Consider the following 19,066-nt stretch of genomic DNA (forward strand, 5'->3'; position numbering starts at 1 on the left):
AAGTCCAACTACCTGAGGACTTCAGGGTTAGCCAAATGTTACAACACATTTGTGAGGACATCCTCCAAGTGCCTTTACTATTCAAATGATATGTGTTCGTCAGCTTTTGTGAGAGTGTAATTTCAGCTTTACTTAATTTTCCCATATCTTCTCTAGATTTTTTTACCTGGATGTTCTAAAAAACATTTAAAAATGTTCCATCGCTATTTGACTGGCTGCAGGGGCAAGTGCCAGCTAACATTTTCATTTCCACTTCCTGGCATCAGTTAGGAAAATACTTATGTGAGTGCTACTCTGAAAGTAATGACCCTTATTTTATTATGTTGGCCCATGATAGCAGAGGCATATGTTGGCGTTAAGGCAGTTAGAGGTTGAACCTTCCCATCAATATTCTGTTACATTTTGTTGTCATGCAACATGGCGGCAGAGAGACAGTCTGACAAAATGCCATCTGACTTGGAAATGTATATGAAACAAAGGTGTGTCACTAAATTCTTCCATGCATGGAAAATGACATCCACTGACATTCAACAACGCTTGCTGAATGTATATGGAAGGCAAACAGTGGGCACAGTGAGGTGGTGAGTGGTGCATTTCAGCAGTGGTGACAGTGATGTGGAAGTCATGTTCTGGATGTCCATGTAGATATTTACAAGAGTGGCATACAAGCTTTTGTTCATTTTTGCTGAAAATGCATAGCTACTGGTGGTGACAATGTTAAAAAAAATTGCTATATCAAACAATGTTACTTTGCTCTTTGTATCTATTGCAGTTTCCAAGGAAATAAATAGGAGGCATTACTTTCAGAGCGAGTTATGCATAATACAGCTTACATTTTCCTCTTGGATGAATTTCTGGATCAGAGCTAAGCCTGTCATAAAAACACTGTTTTCTTAATGCTTGATAATAGTGATTTAGTATTTCATTTGAACACATGATATTTATTCATTGTTATTCTTGCTCTTTGTTCATGAAGAACTTGTTACTTAGTACAGTCAGTGTTTAAAATACAATTTATTAACAGTTTATTCACTTCTGGAGTACGAATATTTAAGTATCAAAAATTACTATTTTTGTGCATTGTTTTCTTGTAGTGGATTTAAAGGAAATCTGCAAACTATGGAAATCAAAGAAAGAAGTTCTCAAATTAAATGTTATTTAGAATTGCTTTTAACTCCCTGTTTGTTAAATATTGTGTTTTAAAATAAGAACATCCTTGCTTCCAAGGTAAGCCATACTAAGTTGGGTAGAAAATATTATAGGTGGTCACTCATTGACTTTGATCAGTTTTTTCACAAATATGAGTCTGACCACCATGAATTACAAGATGTAGAAGGACCTGTGGTTTTCCTTTGAAGCTGTAGAAGATCTGTAACAATCTGGGTTGAAATGCAGCATCTAGATTGTGTGGTTAGTAGGCAGGACTACATAAATGGAGATAACTGAGTCTCTTGCTATATACTCTGTGATGAAATAAATTGTCCTGGTGTTGCTGTCATATATATACTGAAGAGGCTGTGCATTTTGAACATATGTGGAAAAAAAGGTGAACATCACCCATGATAAGAAACACTTTTTTTAAAAGTAATATTTGTGAGAGAATTGTGCCTTGGCTTTTTTAATTACCTGCACAGTCTTTTCTTACTCAGCATACTAAATTGAGTATGCACTTAGATAAAATAATAATATCATAACATATTTGGTAAAAAGTGACAGAGATAAATCAAAGTAGCGCATTGTCAGGAGCATTTCAAATGGTGCTGGATTTCAGTGACGCTGTTTTATTTCTGTACAACTTTACCTAACTGTAATAATTTGTAAGACAGAGTAAGTCAGACTTCATTGGATTAATCTGGAGATGACTTGGAAGTCATGATTTTTTATTTATTCTTTTACGTGTGTGAATGCTTTTATTAAGAAGTCTGGAAATATAGTGGTGTGTTCAGTGGCCACACACCTATGTAAAAGACCAGTTTTGCATATTTAAACTTAAAATGTTAAATCATGCAGTTACACTGGATGTGTGTTGGTCAGAAAGAAATTTACTTTGAAGAAGAGGGGAATCTCAGTGATATGGCAAACAGACAGGTTTTCTGAAATATGCTTTCACTGATGGTTGTTTAAATCTGCATTATCTGCTGCGACAATCTGGATCAACATCAGAATAAACTAAGCTGCAAATTTTCATCTGACTTCTGCATCAACTTTGTTGATGTCTGGTGAGGAGCCTAAGATATTTTACAGCATTTCTTATCTGAGGTTTTCCTGGTTTCCAGCTACTGGATCTGATGCCTCCTTCTGCTAGCTGCTAGAGCTGTCTTTTTTTCCTTTTTCCCCCGTGTCATGTGCTACAGCTGGCCTAGCCACTGGATCCCATGTGCTTTGGTCCATTTCCAGTGAAGCCTATGACCCTGTTTGTACCTCTGGTTCTGGATGGCAAACTCTTAGCGCCGACTGCACATTCTCATACAGTGAGCCTTGGTCAAGATTTGCCTTGAAAAGAACCCTCAGAAAACCTCAAATTCAGGCAATCTTTTTTTTTTTTTTTTTGGTTAGAAAGCATTATATATTCTGTTTTCAGTGTAGTCTTTCACGATATTTTGCAGGTTACTTCCTGCTTGGAGAAACTTCCTCACCTCCGCACAATGGGAAGTGGCTGTGTAGTTACATGCCTTGCATTTCTTGTGGGATGAATGATCTAGTCCAAAACAAAAGTTTTATATAATCGTGTTGCAGTCAGGATATTCAGAGCAGAGTGAAATTTTCCACTGAACTGGATTTACCCACACTACAACCTACTGCTGGAAGTATTTCCTTGGCACAAGTAGTTTAAGAGGCATCTTGACAGCAGCTTACATTTTTCTCTCAGATAAGTAAACTGAGCTACTTAAAATTCTTCAGCAAATATTGAACTATTCGTTTAGCCATTTTGTAAACCCTTTGCAATTTTTCTTTGAAGAGCAGACCTCAAAAATGGGCAGATTATACAAATATTAGCCTCACTGATGGTATATACACACAGAATATTACTTACCTACTCCTTAATATTCCTGAGATAATATATCCTGGGATTAGCTCCAGTACTGCCCTCATGTACCTTGTGTTCCTTTTGCTTTCTGCCTTGATCCTCAAATCCTTTTCTTCATCCGTGGTAGTCTCTGAATGTCTTTCTGGGTTCCTAAATTACATGCAGTCATTTTTCTTACTTTCAAGAAGATAGACAGAAATTATAGATAGAAAGGATCTGAGGTAACATGAAATACATTCCCCCTGGATTAAATTATTCAAGGTTTTATAGAGTTGCTGATGGTTAATCCATTTAATACAGTTTTCTTCCTATTTAAGGCAGTGTACCAAGAGGCATTAAGTCTTATTTTTAATAATTTAATATTATAGTCCAATTTGTCTTTCAGAACAAAGTTCAGATGGAAGAAATTTATATTAGGAAAAGTTGTATATTAAGTATTCATTTACGTTGCTAACTCTGTCACTGATAATTTTTTATCATCATTGTGCAATGTCACATTTACATGCTAGAATAAATTATGTAGATATTTTTAAAAATAAACTAGCCCCAAAGTTTTCCTTCAGGGAGAAAATTATTTGACTCCATTATCACACAGAGTTTTGAACATGTACCAGATAGCGTCAGATCTGCTGTAGGTGAGTTGTGGTCCTAGAATTTTGCTTTTTCAGTGAATCTCATCCATCCAATGGCCTGCAGATTGCATCCTGTAGGGAACCACTCTGACAGCCATACATTTTATTTTTCATTTGACAAGAAGTGGGATTCTGTTCTTGTAAAATATATATACAATATAGTACAGCGGAGAAAATTTTGCTTGCAGAGACAGCAAACTTTTTACTGCATAGTTTAGGAACTTGCACTAGCCCTTACTGAGTATATTTACCTGTTTGTGTGATTATTCATTAATTCCATTGATGTTCAGATTGGACTGGAATTATCTAACAGTAGTTACACTAAAATGTTAGTAGACCCTATTAACTGTATTTGTCTTAGAAATATGTTGTAATTGTCTGGCTATTGTAGTTTATATTTTTCCTGTATTAAGATAGTTTCATCATATACCGTATTCATGGTATGCCATTCAACACAAGTCTCTGTTTCTGTTACTACTTCAGTCTATAAATTTTTCTTAGTCTGGTACCTGCTCAGGTGTGTTCCAGAACTCAGAAGCATTTTGAATAAGCTCATTTTGTTTATGTTTTGCTATCTCTGTAGTAAATTCCCAGTTACCTGAAGATTTTGCAGGAAATATACAGTGAATTCTGTTATAAAAAATGTTCACGTGAGTATGTAGAAATACCGTCAGTTGAAATAATTGAAAATACATCAAAAGAGCTTATTTTATCTATTTCTTGTGACATAGGTGACATTTTAAATTTAAAAATCTAACAAATTAGAATTTGGGATTTGAAGAATTCTGTAGTGCCATACAGTTCAATTTAATTAGGATAAATGCTTTATTTTATTTATTTATTTATTGATTTATTTTGAGATTCTGTTTTTCAGTGTTCATTTATATTAGTTTCAGTTTAGGCATAGCTCTATTCTTGAGAATGTTTCTTTAATCAAAACACTTAACCTACTCACAATACATCAGTTCATTTTGAGCTAGATGATAATTAAACTTTCATCAGTCAACTGCAGATAAAAGTCTGCAGTCTCTTGAACTGAGTTGTGATATCTGGCACATGGATTTATGCATGTTCATGTGATGATCCTAATCTGATACTCCTAGGAGGTCTGTTCATAGACTCATAGAATCACAAGGTTGGAAAGGACCTACAAGATCACCTAGTCCAACCATCCTCCTATTATCATTGCTACCACAAACCACTAAATCATACCTTGTAGCTCCTCATCCAGATGCCTCTTGAACACTGCCAGGGATGGTGTCTCTGCCACCTCCCTGTGCTTAGTATTTTTCAATTATTCAAAAACTTGATGTGTATTCAATGTCATGTCCCTCCTTAGTAGTCTGGGCATGTTTTGTACTTTATTTAGTATTTAGTACCATTTGTCTCTAATAATTTATATCTACTTAGGCTTTATAATTTGCAATGGTTATCCTTTTTTCTTCTGTTTCCTGAATCTCAATTTCTTCCCCAATATTTGATCTGACTGTGCAGTGGAATATGGCTGTTCACATTTTAATTACTTGCTGGCCAAAACTCATAAAGAAGATGAGACCAATGGAGAAGTTACAACTTACCAATCTACATTGTGAGGTTTCATTTAAATCCATCTGAAATAAATCTCCCAAAGACTTTCAGTTCATTAACTCATCAGTTTCATCCAAGAATATACAGATTTCCTTAAGATTTACATTAACTTCCTGATAAGTTTTATTTTATGTTATATACAATGGTGGGAAAGCTCTCTTTAGAAGACATCTGGTAGAGAAATACCAATCTATATTTATTTGTCTAAAAATTTTACAAAGAAAGAATACTCTTGATCACTAAGATTAAAGTAGATATAGCATAAGGGCTCTGCTAACTTTTCTGCTAGAATTAGAAATATTTGCACTAAAATATTGCCAACTTCCAAGATAATGGGCAGTTACAAGTACTTCTTTAGACAAAGAACTGCCTTAAGATATTGTAGTAATGATTTTCTGAGAATAGAAGGAGTACTTTTTGATTGTGGGCGTTACAATCAATAAGTCACCAAGCTTTGTTAGCCAAAACAAAATACATGACACATTCTACAAGTCCATAATCAGAGCATTGAGTAATTGGTGTGAAGAAACAGGACAAGTGAGAATTGTGTTCTTTTTTTCCTTACCTATCTAGGGCAGAAAAAGGACTGCTCTTGAGTAATGATGTTAGCATGGTTTTACTGAAGATAACATATATTCTTTAAACTATGGAGAGACTGCTTATTCCAAATTCATATATTTGATAGTTGGGCTGCCATTCAGAGAGACCTGGAGAGTCTGTGAGGAATGCTATGAATCTGATAATGTCTGAATGTAAAGTTGTGCAGGAAGACTCCAGACAGCTGGGAAGATTCTCTGTCAGATAGAGGCTGTGTTGGGCAGCAAGGTGCTTTGCAAGCAGAGCAGGTCAGGGCTTGGTGAACAGGCACACACTCAGGAGTCTGAGGGAAGTGATTGAACCCCTCTGCTCAGCTCCTGTTAAACCATGTGTAAGAGAATGAGGAATTATGATGATGAATTGCAACAGGGAAAGTCCCAATAAGGTACAAAGGAAAAAATAATCACTAAGCAGTGAGGCTGTGGGATTTCTGTTGCTCTAGTTTTCAAAGACCCAACTGGACTATGCTCTGCAGATAGGCAGATGGAAAGAAAATTTTCAGTTGGTTCTTGGACTATGACTTGATAGGAATAGATAGGAACAGTTATACCGGGCTGAGCACATCAATATTTGCATGAATTTTCAAGTGAAAATTAACTCAGTATTATAGGAGAGGACTGGTGGATAAAGAATTACTGTAATGCTTTGATTCCAGATGATAATTTCTGGGAGATTTTTGAAGCTATTTGAACTAATAAGAACAAATTTGACAAGTGTCATTTCCAGTATTACAGAGCATTTAATGAAAGTTGACATAGGAAGAGAGAAATTTGTGTTGGTCTTGAAACTTTTTTTTTTTTTTCCTCTGTAAAGTATCTCTCATAATACCTGTTGTTATGAATGTCAAAAATTCACATTTCTATGAGTGTTATTTGCAGCCAGATTGTGCCTTTATTAAGCGATCTTAATTAAGCCTGGTTGACTTGTTCTTGTTTTTGTTGCATTAGTATCACAGGTAATTTGAAGATCATTTTATAAGAAATGTGATAATGCTTTTAAATGACAATCTTGCTGTGACTAAAATTAATTGTAGTAAACTTATTGAGTGTGGGAGAAAAGTTTCATGTCTTTCAGAGAAGTAATTCAAACCTGTAATGACTTGGAGGATCTCAATCACCTGATACTTATGCATTAAGATGCACGAGTCTGATAGTCTCCACGCTCAGATTTGGGAGCAACATTTCACCTTACGGGGAACTAGTGAATGAGACACCATCTTTTATTATGTTAGGACTGTGATTTTAATGTTGTTTTTTTTTTTTAACAAAACTTTACCTATTTGATACTGCTTATCCTAAAAATGGTTTGGTTCTTTCTCTATGATAGGAATCTTAGAATTTTTTAAAGCCTTTTCACCCTTTTCTCTGACTATTATTTTTTGGTTTTTTTTTTCTGACTTAAGGTCCAAATTCATTTATTCAGTAAAAATGTGGATAGAAGTGAGGAAAGAGGAAACAGGACAAAAAATTATGAATAGTCTGAGAAGTATGAGATTAGGGAAGGAAAAGAGCATAAGAGAGTTGGTATATATAGAAGAAGAATCAACTCAATGGTATATACACTGAAAAATATATATGTGCAGGGAATAAATAATATGGTTACTTCAGGGGGATAAAGAAAGCTATTTTGATGCACAAAAGAAGATGCCAGACTCTGGTAAAGCAAAGCAAAAGGGGGCAGAGGAGAGAATAAATTGATTAAAGCACCCGAGATGAAAGAAAAGAGATATTTTCATCAGTGTTGAACCAGTTTAGGAAGAATAAAGATGAAGGAATATGTCAGCTCTATCCCACAGCACTGGAAAGAGCTGGTAATGCTCTGAAAACATGTTTTAAGTCGCTGCATTTCTTTGTTTGCAGCTATGGTATTTTTCCAGAAATTTTCTGTAATGAATAAAGCACACCATTAAAGAAGAGAAATAAATACATAATAGAGTTTACTTCCACTGAAATTTCCTAAAACAGATACATGTGAAGTCAGTCATCAATTTTTGAAAATAAATCTTGAGAGTCCTCATGTCTCGTTTTTTAAGGAATGCTTCAGGTCTTTTTCATGTGTGGGATTTGTCTGGGTCCTCTGACTCTGAATTCACATTGATGGCACAATAAAATACACATCCTCAGTGCAACCATATCATGCTTGGTGTTGTGGAGCCAGATTATGTCTGGTTAGATGTCTGACATGTTCGAAACCTTCCTTGGAAAATTTACCTGTCTGGACTGACTTTTTATAAAATATTGCATGGTTAAATGCTCTTTTGACAGACTTCTTAAATGGTGTTTTTACTAACGATGTTTTCCCATGTTTACAGTTTGAGGAATATTACTTTCCAAGAAAAAGTTGGAATTGAATAAAAGTTTTTAACTAAATACTCTAAAAACAAAACTTAAATGGTAAAGTTGTGAAGATCGCAAAAGTAACATGTCGGGAAGCACAACAAGTGAATAACAGCTGTTTTTAGGCATGTTTTATGATAATTAGCTGATTCTTGTGTGTAACACAACAAAAGCATATGGGCTTCTGGGATCTCAGGTATAAAAAGAAGCACAGTGTAGTGTTATTGATTGTGGAGTGTCTCAATTTTTTAAACTTTCTCTTGTGGATCTTATTCTTGTGAAGGTGGCCAAGATGTGATCTTCTGCCGTGCTCTGTCATTATACAAGCTTTTGAAAGCTGGGCACACAGCGTGTGCCAGGAGCAGACCTATCTGTGGTGCTTTCTCTCTTGAGTCCCACTCAGTACATCTAGTGAGAGCCTTCTGTTACTTGGCTGTGGCAGGTGAAGTGCAGATTCCCTCCTCTTAGCCACTTTCCTTTGTAAGATTCTACTTGCATATTTAATTGATGAACCAGTTCACTCTTTGCAGAGAAGAACAGAACTAGTCTTCTAGAAATTCAAATATGCCAAGGTCTGGTCATTAAAAGGAGGTTTCACTTTTGTCTTTGATATCTGCTCTTTTACCCTGTCTTGAGAGGTTAGATGTGTGAGATGCTGTATGCAAGACAAAGGGTTCCTTAACTTAATATCAGCAGAGAAAGTTAGTAGCGCTTCTGGATTAAAATAGGATTATAGGATTATGCTGATTTAATTCAGATGAGAGACCTGATTGTGGATATATATATATATATATATATAATATTATATATTACTATTATTAATTTTTTTTTTTTTTTTTGGACCTGAGTGAGTATGCCAGGGAAGTGTTATAGTCACTGACCATGTACTGGTAAAATTCACAGAGTACTTGCTTTTTGTCTACTGTTGGAGAAGTTCTTCAGGGCTAACACAACTATTCTTGTGGGTTTCTTTGATGTGTGGCAAAATGTAATTTGTAAGGCTGCTGGGGAATAAGGTCATCTGGGGCCTGGGCCTGATTGAAGAGCTGCTAAGGTAACAACAGCTGAAACAGAAGCATGGAATGGGGATATGAAGAAGCGCTTTGCCAGATGCCCTGTGATGACATGATTTATGCAAGGGAGAACACTGGGAGTAGGAAGGTTCTTATGTGCATGGGGTTGTGTAGAGGATGAATGGGACGCGCATGCATGGAAGCCATGCTGGTATATAAGCCTTGTGACCCAGCAGTTAAAGTGAGAGAAGACTCCATGGCATCCATGACTATGTCTCTCGCTGCACAGGGTCCATTCTGGACAGGATCTGGACCGGGGCTAGTTGTTGGTAATGACGGTAAGGCAGAATGAAAAATTACATGCTCCTTTCAGCACTTTCAGTGTAGAATTTATCTGAAACACTGAATATGTACATACATATGTAAAATAAATATATACCTTTATATGTGTGTATATATATGTATATATGTGTGCGTACATATATGTGTGTATGCATATATATGCACTTATATATGTATGTATGTGTATGCACTTATATTTACTTTAAGTACTCACCGGACAGAGTATTCTGTGTAAAGAGGGAACGCTTTATCTCAAAATAGACAAAGCTACTGTGCGTTACTGTTTAAACCTCATTGCCTCTGAGAGCCTGATATTGCTCGTGCACAAGCATGAAAAGTCAATCGAGATAACGAAGGTTTTCTGGTCAGTCTCTAGTGCTTCTTCTGAAGTCTGTATAGTTATCTGTCTCCACATAGATAACTCTGCTGGGGGAACTGGGGGCCCTTGTGTGTGTTGAATGGGGACAGGAGAGAGGAAAACAAAATTGAATGCATCGTTTTTGCTATACCCATAGTTCTATGCATAAAGATTTGATTTGCATGATGCAAATAGATCAGCAACCCTGACTATATCCATGTGTTTTGTGGTTTTTTTTTTCATTCATTACATAACCTGACAAATGTTAATCTCAACTTAAAGCTCATGTGATAGGTTTTCCTCATATTTAAAGTAGAACAAAGACCTATGATATTAATGTCTGACTATCATCTGTCTGATGTTGAAAAGGCTTATTCAGTCATTAGTTGCTTGTACTGAGGGATTTATTAGTCATGGTAATGTCTCCAATTAGTTGAAGGACAGAGAGCATAATTAGGGCACTTTGTGCCTAATTACTGTTCAGTGTATACATATAGTTTAGTTACTCCTGAGTTTATGAGGCTGGCTGAAGTGCTAACAACAAACATGTTAAGAAACGAACTTTTTCGTACTTATAAAATTATTAAAATTAGGATTAATGCAGTTAATAATAGATGTGAAATAGCATTGTGCCCTGAAAAAGAGGAGTTTCAGTGTACTGATGTTATATTTTTGCCCTGACTTTTCCTTTCTGTAAAAGACCTACTAAGTGAACTCTGTTGAATAAATTACGGTTTACTGTAAATGGGGAGAGAATCAAATGTGAAAGTCTGTGTATAGTGAAATAAAGTTTACAAGAGCCTGGAAAGGAAAAGAACTCTTCTTTAATTAAGTTTGTCTTTCCACCCGGAGTTCTGAGAGACAGGGAAAGGTGCTACTCTTAATTTTGGTGTAGAGTCGATTAGAATTGCTCTTATTTCAGCTACAAAGGAAAAAAAAGGTGCCAGAGTTAACTGTTGCTGCTACGTGTAACATTTTGTTTTCTGGTTCAGACTGGGTTTTGTCTATTTATTTTTGTTGTTGTTGTTTTGGTTTTTTTTGTTCTTTTGGTTTTTTTTTGTTTTTTTGTTTTTTGTTTTTTAATCTTCTGTCTTTCATCCCATTCCAAACTTGGTAAAAAAACTGAACTTTGAAAAGTTGAGTGAGAAGCACTGAGAATTAGCTGAAAGGTAAACAGTTTGGGACCAACTTGCACTCTAAAGTGAATATTTATTTAAACAATATGCTCTAGCAACCTTCATTTGATTCTGGCAACCTTAGTTTGATTCTGGCAACAGCATCTCAGCAAATCCTGATGACTTCTTAATTCTGAAGGATTCTCTACCTTTGAAATGCATTTAGTCAGTGAATGTAACATGACAAAAGTAATTCTGATTCTAAGAAATGAAAATGTACCCACTGTGGCATACTGCATTCATATGTCAGTGTGCTTTGTTTGGGTGCTAGCTGCTTTATACAACTTCCCAAAACACTCTGAATGGAGAACTCAGGTTGACAGGTGGTACATGCTCCACTTCACTGGAAGGCATACAGAAGACATCCTCTGTATTCTGGTCACTTCCTTTTTTCAGCCAGACTCATTTCTGTCTTATCTCTGTTATGTGACTGCACATCATTGGCTATAGCTTTTGAATCAGAAATACAGAACTGGCTGCTAGCAGCATTACAGGGAAATTATAGCCTTTATTACTTTCTTGATTTTGGTCACATTTTAAAGTAGAGTTTAAGAAAAAAAGATGGTATTCTGGTAGGAGTAGAGCAAGTGAGACAAGCTCATTTTACGGTGTGAGCCTACTTCCTCCATATTTGGTTATGTTAATTTCAGATTTGCAACACTTTCTTTACTGGTTTAGTTAATGGATTAGGGAGTTGCAAGGTAGCGTACTGGTATGGAATTAAAAAAACTGTTTATGGTTGAAGTATCTCTTTGAATAGATACTTTAGTAGTGACTGGAAAAAGCAGTTGGATGTTGGGACGTAATTCTTCCCTCCTCACCTGATACTGCATTATTAGTAGCTTTCAGTAAGCTATCAGCGTCCTCATGTTTATACCAATTTGTAGTTCAGAGATTTAAAACTGGAGGATTAGGGGTTTCTTGTTAGATAAAATAGGAAGCGAAAACCTGAATTGTACTTAGATTTTTATTCTGTTTTTCTTTATTTAGAATCACAGAACATCCTGAGTTGGGAGGGACACATAAGAATCATCAGGTCCAACTCCTGATCACCTAAAAATCAAGCCTTATGACTGAGAGTGGTGTCCAAACACCCCCTGAACTCCAGCACCTTACGGCTATGTTCACCGCCATGGGGGCCTGTTCCATGCCCACCACTATCTGGTGAAGGACCCAGCCTGATTCTCTTGTGACACAGCTCTGTGCTGTTCCCATGGGTCCTGTTGCTGTCACCAGAGAGCAGAGCTCAGCGTTGCCCTTTTGCTTTCTGTGAGGAGCTGTAGGCTGCCATGATACCTCCTGTCAGCTCCTCTGGTCTGGGCTGAACAAACCCAGGGACCTTAGCCACACCTCATACATCTTGCCCTTCAGACTCTTCAGAATCTTTGTTGACTTTCATTGGATGCTCTCTAAGATCTTGAAGTTGTAATTATATTGTAGTGCCCAAACCTGCACACAGCTCTCTAAATGAGGCCACACAGCACAGAGAATAGACGGACAATCCGAACACTCATCTGGCTGGTAGTGCTGGACCTGAGGCACCTCATGGTACAGTTGGCCCCTCTGGCTGCCAGGCCACACTTGCAACTCAAATACAACTTTCCATCAGCCAGAACACCCAGATCCTATTCGGCAAGGCCCCTCTCCAGACTCTTATGGTGGGCATGGGCCTTTGGCATGATGTCTTGTATATTTCATTTGGACTGAATTTAGGCTGTTTTTAATAATGATACAAAAAGAAGATGAAAGAGGGACAAAACTGCATGCTTGTCATTCTGCATCACTCTGTACAGGGCTCTCAGATCTTTGGTAGTTTCTCTGTACTTTCTGCTGTTTAAAGACTGGGGAACAAAAAGTGAGGGGAAAAAAAAAAAAAGATCAGTTTTGTGGTGAATGTTTCCTTTCTTAGAGAGGTGCTTATGCGTTAAGTTTTACTCCTCATCATCTTAATGCCTCAGGGGAGCAGGGATTGCCTCTGCACTCTTAGCAACCTTAAGCAAATTTACATAGCAATTAGATGATAACATACAATACAACTGGGCCAAAAATAAGAAAAAGAAAGCAGTGTGGCAATGAAACATAAAAGAGATGGCAATAGGTAGCTCTGCGTGATACAGAGTATACACTACAAACTTTGCTTTCTACATTTAAGTGCTCACATTCACAGAATCCTTCTAATAGGAGATGTTAAATATTTAATATCTGACATTTTTATAACAACTGTGTTGTGCAGTAAAGATATTCAGTATTATACAACACATTTCAATTTAAAAGTAGGAAAACACTTTTTGGACTGTTAAAGAGAAGTTGATGGTGAACCTTTATTTAGACTGCACATCGCTTTCAGATGTAGTAGACTCTTTTGACTTGTTTGCAGCAAGCTAGGTATAAAAGATCTGATGTATAAGCAGTGCCTTTTGTTCACCCTCTGGAAACTCACTAAGTTGTGGCAAGCTCCCAGCTGCACTTCCAAAATCATCCAGGCATGCTGAAAAGACAGAGCAGTTTTCACCGTGGTGATAATCTTAAGTTTCGGTGAAACTTAGTAGTGTTATCTGAGAAATGGTGCAAAGAATTATAAATACAAACTGTTTTGGCGCATTCCCACAAAGGGCTACAGTAATAGCCAGACATGACTGTTCCTTTCCTGTCCTTTCCTGACTTTTTCTTTCCTTTGCTCTTGTAAATTTAGTGTTGTCACTCTATGGAACACCTTGTCGTCTTCACTTCTGTAGAAGGTTCACTGAGAAGTTACCCTTAGTCTTGAAGGCAGTGTATGACTGTAATTTAAAAACTCTTGAAAATCCATCTCTAATAATTTATCAGGAATATTTTTAGTTTCAGTGTACAATACAAATTGGTACAAGAACAGTACTTTAATTTCTTTTCCTTACTGGAATAGCTAAGCTTATGCTAACATTGGAACTGATTTATATGAATTGCATACCCTCAGTAATAATTGGTAGTGTCCATTTGTGAAGATACGTTGTATGACTGTCAAAGTTACTGCTATCAGTCTGAAGCACTTTGCTTGACTTGAAGCCCATAGCAGTTCCCTGAAATATGCTGGATGAGTAATGTAGATTGCAAACTTTAGCACTGGAGGAATATTTAAGTCCACACTCATTTAATTCAAATGGAAAGAGAACTACTTCCAGGCATTCTTTGACCTTTTGGTGATATCTGAGTGAATCTGCAGACATAATTAAGGTATTGACATTTTCCTAATGACTTAGTGATAAAATATATATTGCTGCTTATCTAATTAAAAGATAGACAATAAATGAACATGAGTGTTTTTCTTGTGCAATTGTGTCATCTTGATAAAAGAGAGAGCTAACAAATAAGATTAAGTTAAGTGGTGATATAGGATTTTGACTATACCACATCTACATATGAGTACATTATTGACACGTGACTTCAAATGTTTATTCATAGCATATGGATTCAGTGTTTGTTTTCTTTCTTAATGTTTGGAAGGAGTTGAGTGAGGATATATGAGGTTTAATTCTTTACATAATAGCTAGAGCAGGAGGCTATGGAGAAAGAAATGCTATTAATGTTGTTAAGACCATGGTGCATCTATTATGATGAATAAGCATCCCTTGGAAATATTAGTGCCATGACTTGTAAATGGGGTATGTATTGGGAAAAGCTTAGAAATTCCTTTTTGCATTTTAAGGCAGGAAAAGGCTAAGAGTAAGGGGATACTTTTATGTGTTTGTCTTATGGCTTGAGTTTCTCTGTATGCATGACATGTCAACCCTTCTACCGATTAATTTATTAGCCTACACTTTCTACAGTCATAAAACAAAATGTTGATGTTTGAAATAAATGCTTGCCTCTTTCTGTTGGCACCAGAATGCATTGTAAGTGTTTGGTATTTTCCAGTTTCTTCTTCATTGCTTCATTATTTTGACTCGCTGTTTGTTTTTTTTGTTTGTTTTTTTTTGTTTTCTTTTTCCAATTCAATCACTATTAGAGCTGATAAAGCAGATGATGAAGATGACGAAGACCTAACTGTGAATAAAACATGGGTCCTTGCACCAAAGATTCATGGCGGGGATGTAACTCATATACTGGACTCCTTACTTCAAGGATATGACAATAAGCTTCGGCCAGATATTGGGGGTAAGCACTTGAAATAATTCACTAAATAAAAGATGTGAAGCAAAGTTAATTTATGCTTTGTCAAAGATGACAAATGATTTCTTTTTTTAAATTAAAATAATAGTCTAAATATTACACCAATAAAATGCAGTGTTTTGTTAAAACTGTTAAAAATAGTGATCTGTGCATAAGCAAAATTTTTGTGTTATGTTCACTATCATTTACTTATGTATTTTTTGAGAGGACAACCAGCAAGATATATAATAAATCATTAAAAGATAATTATAGATTGTCTTGTTACTCTAAGATCTTCTCACAAATATAAGTGTATATGTGAATTATAATTTTGGAAAAAAAAAAAGATTCTGCAGGATTTTTAAGTGTTATTTCTAGATATTTTCTCTCTCTCTTTAGAAAATGTACTATGTGTGTATTTTATACAGATATAACTCAATTCAGTGCTCATTTTTCCTTAGTTAAAATTTTGAAAAACTTTACAAGAATTTACAAAGTCAATTTAGAGCAATAATTCTATTCTGGAGAATTGTAGGAAGGAAGACTGCATTACTGTAGTTTAAACTTTACATCTAGTAGGAAGTCAATTTTGTCTTTCACAAATCAAAACGCCAATTTAAATGTAACAGTTAAGTGTTAATATTTGAAAGTGTTCATGTTGAAATCCCGGAATACATGAAAACGTCACCAGCTGTCATCTACTGTATGTCTGCTAGATCAAACTAAGAAAAATGTTTTTCTTAAATTTGTCTTCTGAACCACGAAGAGAGGTGGAGGATGAAATTATTTGCTTAATGCCTGGTGTTCCCTATGAAAGAAATGCAATGTTAGTCTATAAGTTGCATATATAATAAACAATAATGCAATCTAGACTTGTTTCATTTAGGTAGGAGAACAGAGAGATGCAATCTCAGACTAAGTATTTTCTCTTGAAAGCTTCTGAAAAATTCTTTCCCTTTCCTAAATTTCTTAGTTCTATGAAGATATTTTATGGTAATTTTTCTTTTCCTGTCACCGTATGGAATCTGATGAAGTTTGACATAGAATGATGTGTGTTGGAGGGGGCCTTCATGTTCACCTAGTTCTAAACACCCTGCTATAAGCAGGGACACTTCCCTCTAGACCAGGCTGCTCAGAGTTCCATCCAGCCAGACCCTGAATGTTTCCAGGGAAGGAGCATCCACAGTCTCCCTTGGCAACATTTTACAGTGTTTCACTATCCTCACAGTAAATAATTTCTTCCTAATAGTCTAGTCTAATTCTACCCTCTTAGAAGGTCCTGTTACTACCAGCCCTTACAAAAAGTCCTTCCCTTGCTTTTCCTTCATATTCATTTAAGTGAATTATTGTGAACAGAAACCAAAAGACATCTTCCAGCAATTATTTTCTTAATTTCTCAACTCATAAAAGTTATGTAGGATCACTCCCCCCCCCCCTTCCTCGGGCTGATTGATGCAGTGGAAAACAAAAGAATTGTGAGGAATAAACTTTCTTCACTAGGATTTCTTCTAATTCTTAGCTGGTGTGTGGGGATGAAAGTAATGAGGATACTTTTGCTCTTCTCTCCCCCTAAAATTCTGAAATAAAAAAAGAGGTAATAAAGGAAGAAGAGTTCATTCTTGGATGTCAAATGGATTTTGAGGGGCACCAAAAATTTTTTATGTAATTCTTACCTTACAACAAAGGTTGATTGTGCACTGAGTCCTGGTCAAGTAAAAACTTTTTAAAGTCTTTTTTGAGTACTTCAATGTACAGTTTTCTTGATTTCAATTATTGGTAGAATTATTATTTCTGAAAGAAAGCACTTTCTAGCTTCTAGCTGGTCTCACATAAATGCTCCTTTACTTTTTCTTCTTCACTTTCCCAATACTACATTTTTGACCTTTGCTATTTGGGACCTGCCTCTGTCCAAATACTGAAAGGCTCATGAAAAGCTACAGTGATAAGAACAGTAGATACTGGAGTGTGTTCACGTTGTTGCCAGGAGAGCAAATGTGAAGTTTGGATCTCTTTTGTACAGAGAAAAAGTTGCAGTTTTGGCAAAAGTGAGATGAAATGCCAGCTTTAAATACAGGTATCACATTCTGTCCAGCTGTTTCAGATATTTAACAGCAGATATCTAACATAGAAAAATAAAACCAGGCTGTGGCACATTCATCTTATTCTGAGCCAATTATGTGGATAAAATTTAGTGTCAGATTACACATCTTCAGAGTATGCCAGTACTTCTACAACAAGGTTATTGACTGGAATTATAATTATCTTTCAAGGTAATAATTTCCCATGCAACGTTATTACTGAATTACAATGCTCAGTCAAAATAGCAAGACTTTTGTATATTTTGAGTCTAGGCTTTTGGGGTTTGAATAACAGAGTCAAATTTAATTTTCATCTTCACATTGATACAGCATCTCAGAGCAGGAAAAGGGGTTTCATTGTTGAATAGGAAGAGTGACGTGACAAAGGAGAGCCAAAATAAAATTAAAAAATCCATTGCAATACTGAAATTTAATTTCAGAAAATTACATTGTGTCATTTTCTGTGTGTCTCATACTAATATCAGTGAGTTGCATTGATTTGTTAATTGCTACTCTTTGCTATATTTCCTAAACTTATTAGACTTTAACTCATTATATGGAGCACAGAGATACTATTATTAAAGTAGATTCTGCTCAGTATGAAGTAACAGCAGTTGCCACCTGGACTTCCTGATCTGTACTATAAATCCTTTAATTACTGAGACCTTGGTGTGTTGATATATTAACAAAACAATATTATACTTACTGTAAGGTAAGAATATATATATGTATATAATTTATAACCACATCTTCAGTCCCAGTTCTAATTGGCATTTTTTAAACTCTCTTTTTTAAAGGAAAGAACTGTCTGCACACTATTCCATCCCTCACAACTTAGGGATACTGGGCATATTAATGTTACTCTATCAATTTATATTTTTTCCAGCTATGTCTCATGTCCAGTGTCATGTATTGCATTAGTGAAATGCAACTGATAGTCTGAAAGGTCGTTTAGAAATAGGAGTAATCACATTAGTTCTCTAATGTAGTATTTTCAATCACAAACTTGAGGAAAGACATTACTGATACAATCTTTAAGAACGATGAGGATGATAGCTAACAAACATAGGAGAAAAACCTACTTCGAGAAATCTGAATAGTTGTAATTGTTCTGTTAGCAAGGAATGAATAAATAATTGCATCTCGATGCACTGATGTGAAAGTTTATGTACTCAGAAGTATAGAAGCTGCAAGAACAGAAAGTGAACTTTCTAGAGACTCTGAAATGATATTAGGGGATATTTTCTTGAACTGTTGCTTTTAGTATAGCATAAACAAAATAGTGAAGTATGTAGGAAAATAATAAACTCGTATAAGCACAAAAATAGCAAGTAGAAATAGAGATGTACTCTCATAAAGAATATTTTACATGAATTGAAGGAAACTGAACTACAAGAGCAATGTGTATAAGAGCAAATGCAGTGAATTTAAAATTACTTGAAGTGTGCCCTGCATAGAAAATGATGGGAAGAAAAGGTGGTGGGGTAGGAACCTTTGCTAGAGATGGGCTTCTCTTTAAATAAAAAAAAGATATAAGAATGAAGAACAGAAAAATTCTTTAGAGTTGGAAGCCTGCTGTAGACATTTGAATTTGAATTTTCATACAGATAGTTGCATATATAATATTCTTAGATAAATTATTGTGAGAATTCTATTGTTATTAAATACTACTGAAGTAGTATTCAAGCACTGAAGACTGCTATTCTTGAATGTGGTCGTCACCTAATTTCTTTGCTGAATAGTTGCTTTATCATTGATTACTTTAGGCAATTATTGAGGAGTTACAGAAAGCTTG

The 19,066-nt window shown here is 35.6% G+C and overlaps 1 protein-coding gene across 1 annotated transcript in view; it reads left to right on the forward strand.

The window, feature by feature from the left end:
* The window catches only part of GABRG1 (gamma-aminobutyric acid type A receptor subunit gamma1), a 49,371-nt gene that overhangs the window by 2,544 nt on the left and 27,761 nt on the right, over positions 1-19,066 (forward strand). The window contains exon 2 of the mRNA XM_015862458.3: positions 15,051-15,199. Within this exon, the coding sequence (XP_015717944.2) occupies positions 15,051-15,199 (149 nt within the window). The remainder of the gene's footprint in view (positions 1-15,050; positions 15,200-19,066) is intronic.

The sequence above is a fragment of the Coturnix japonica genome, chromosome 4, assembly GCF_054131305.1.
Source record: "Coturnix japonica strain WE chromosome 4, WE-NBRP24, whole genome shotgun sequence".
NCBI classification, from domain to species: Eukaryota; Metazoa; Chordata; class Aves; order Galliformes; family Phasianidae; genus Coturnix; species Coturnix japonica.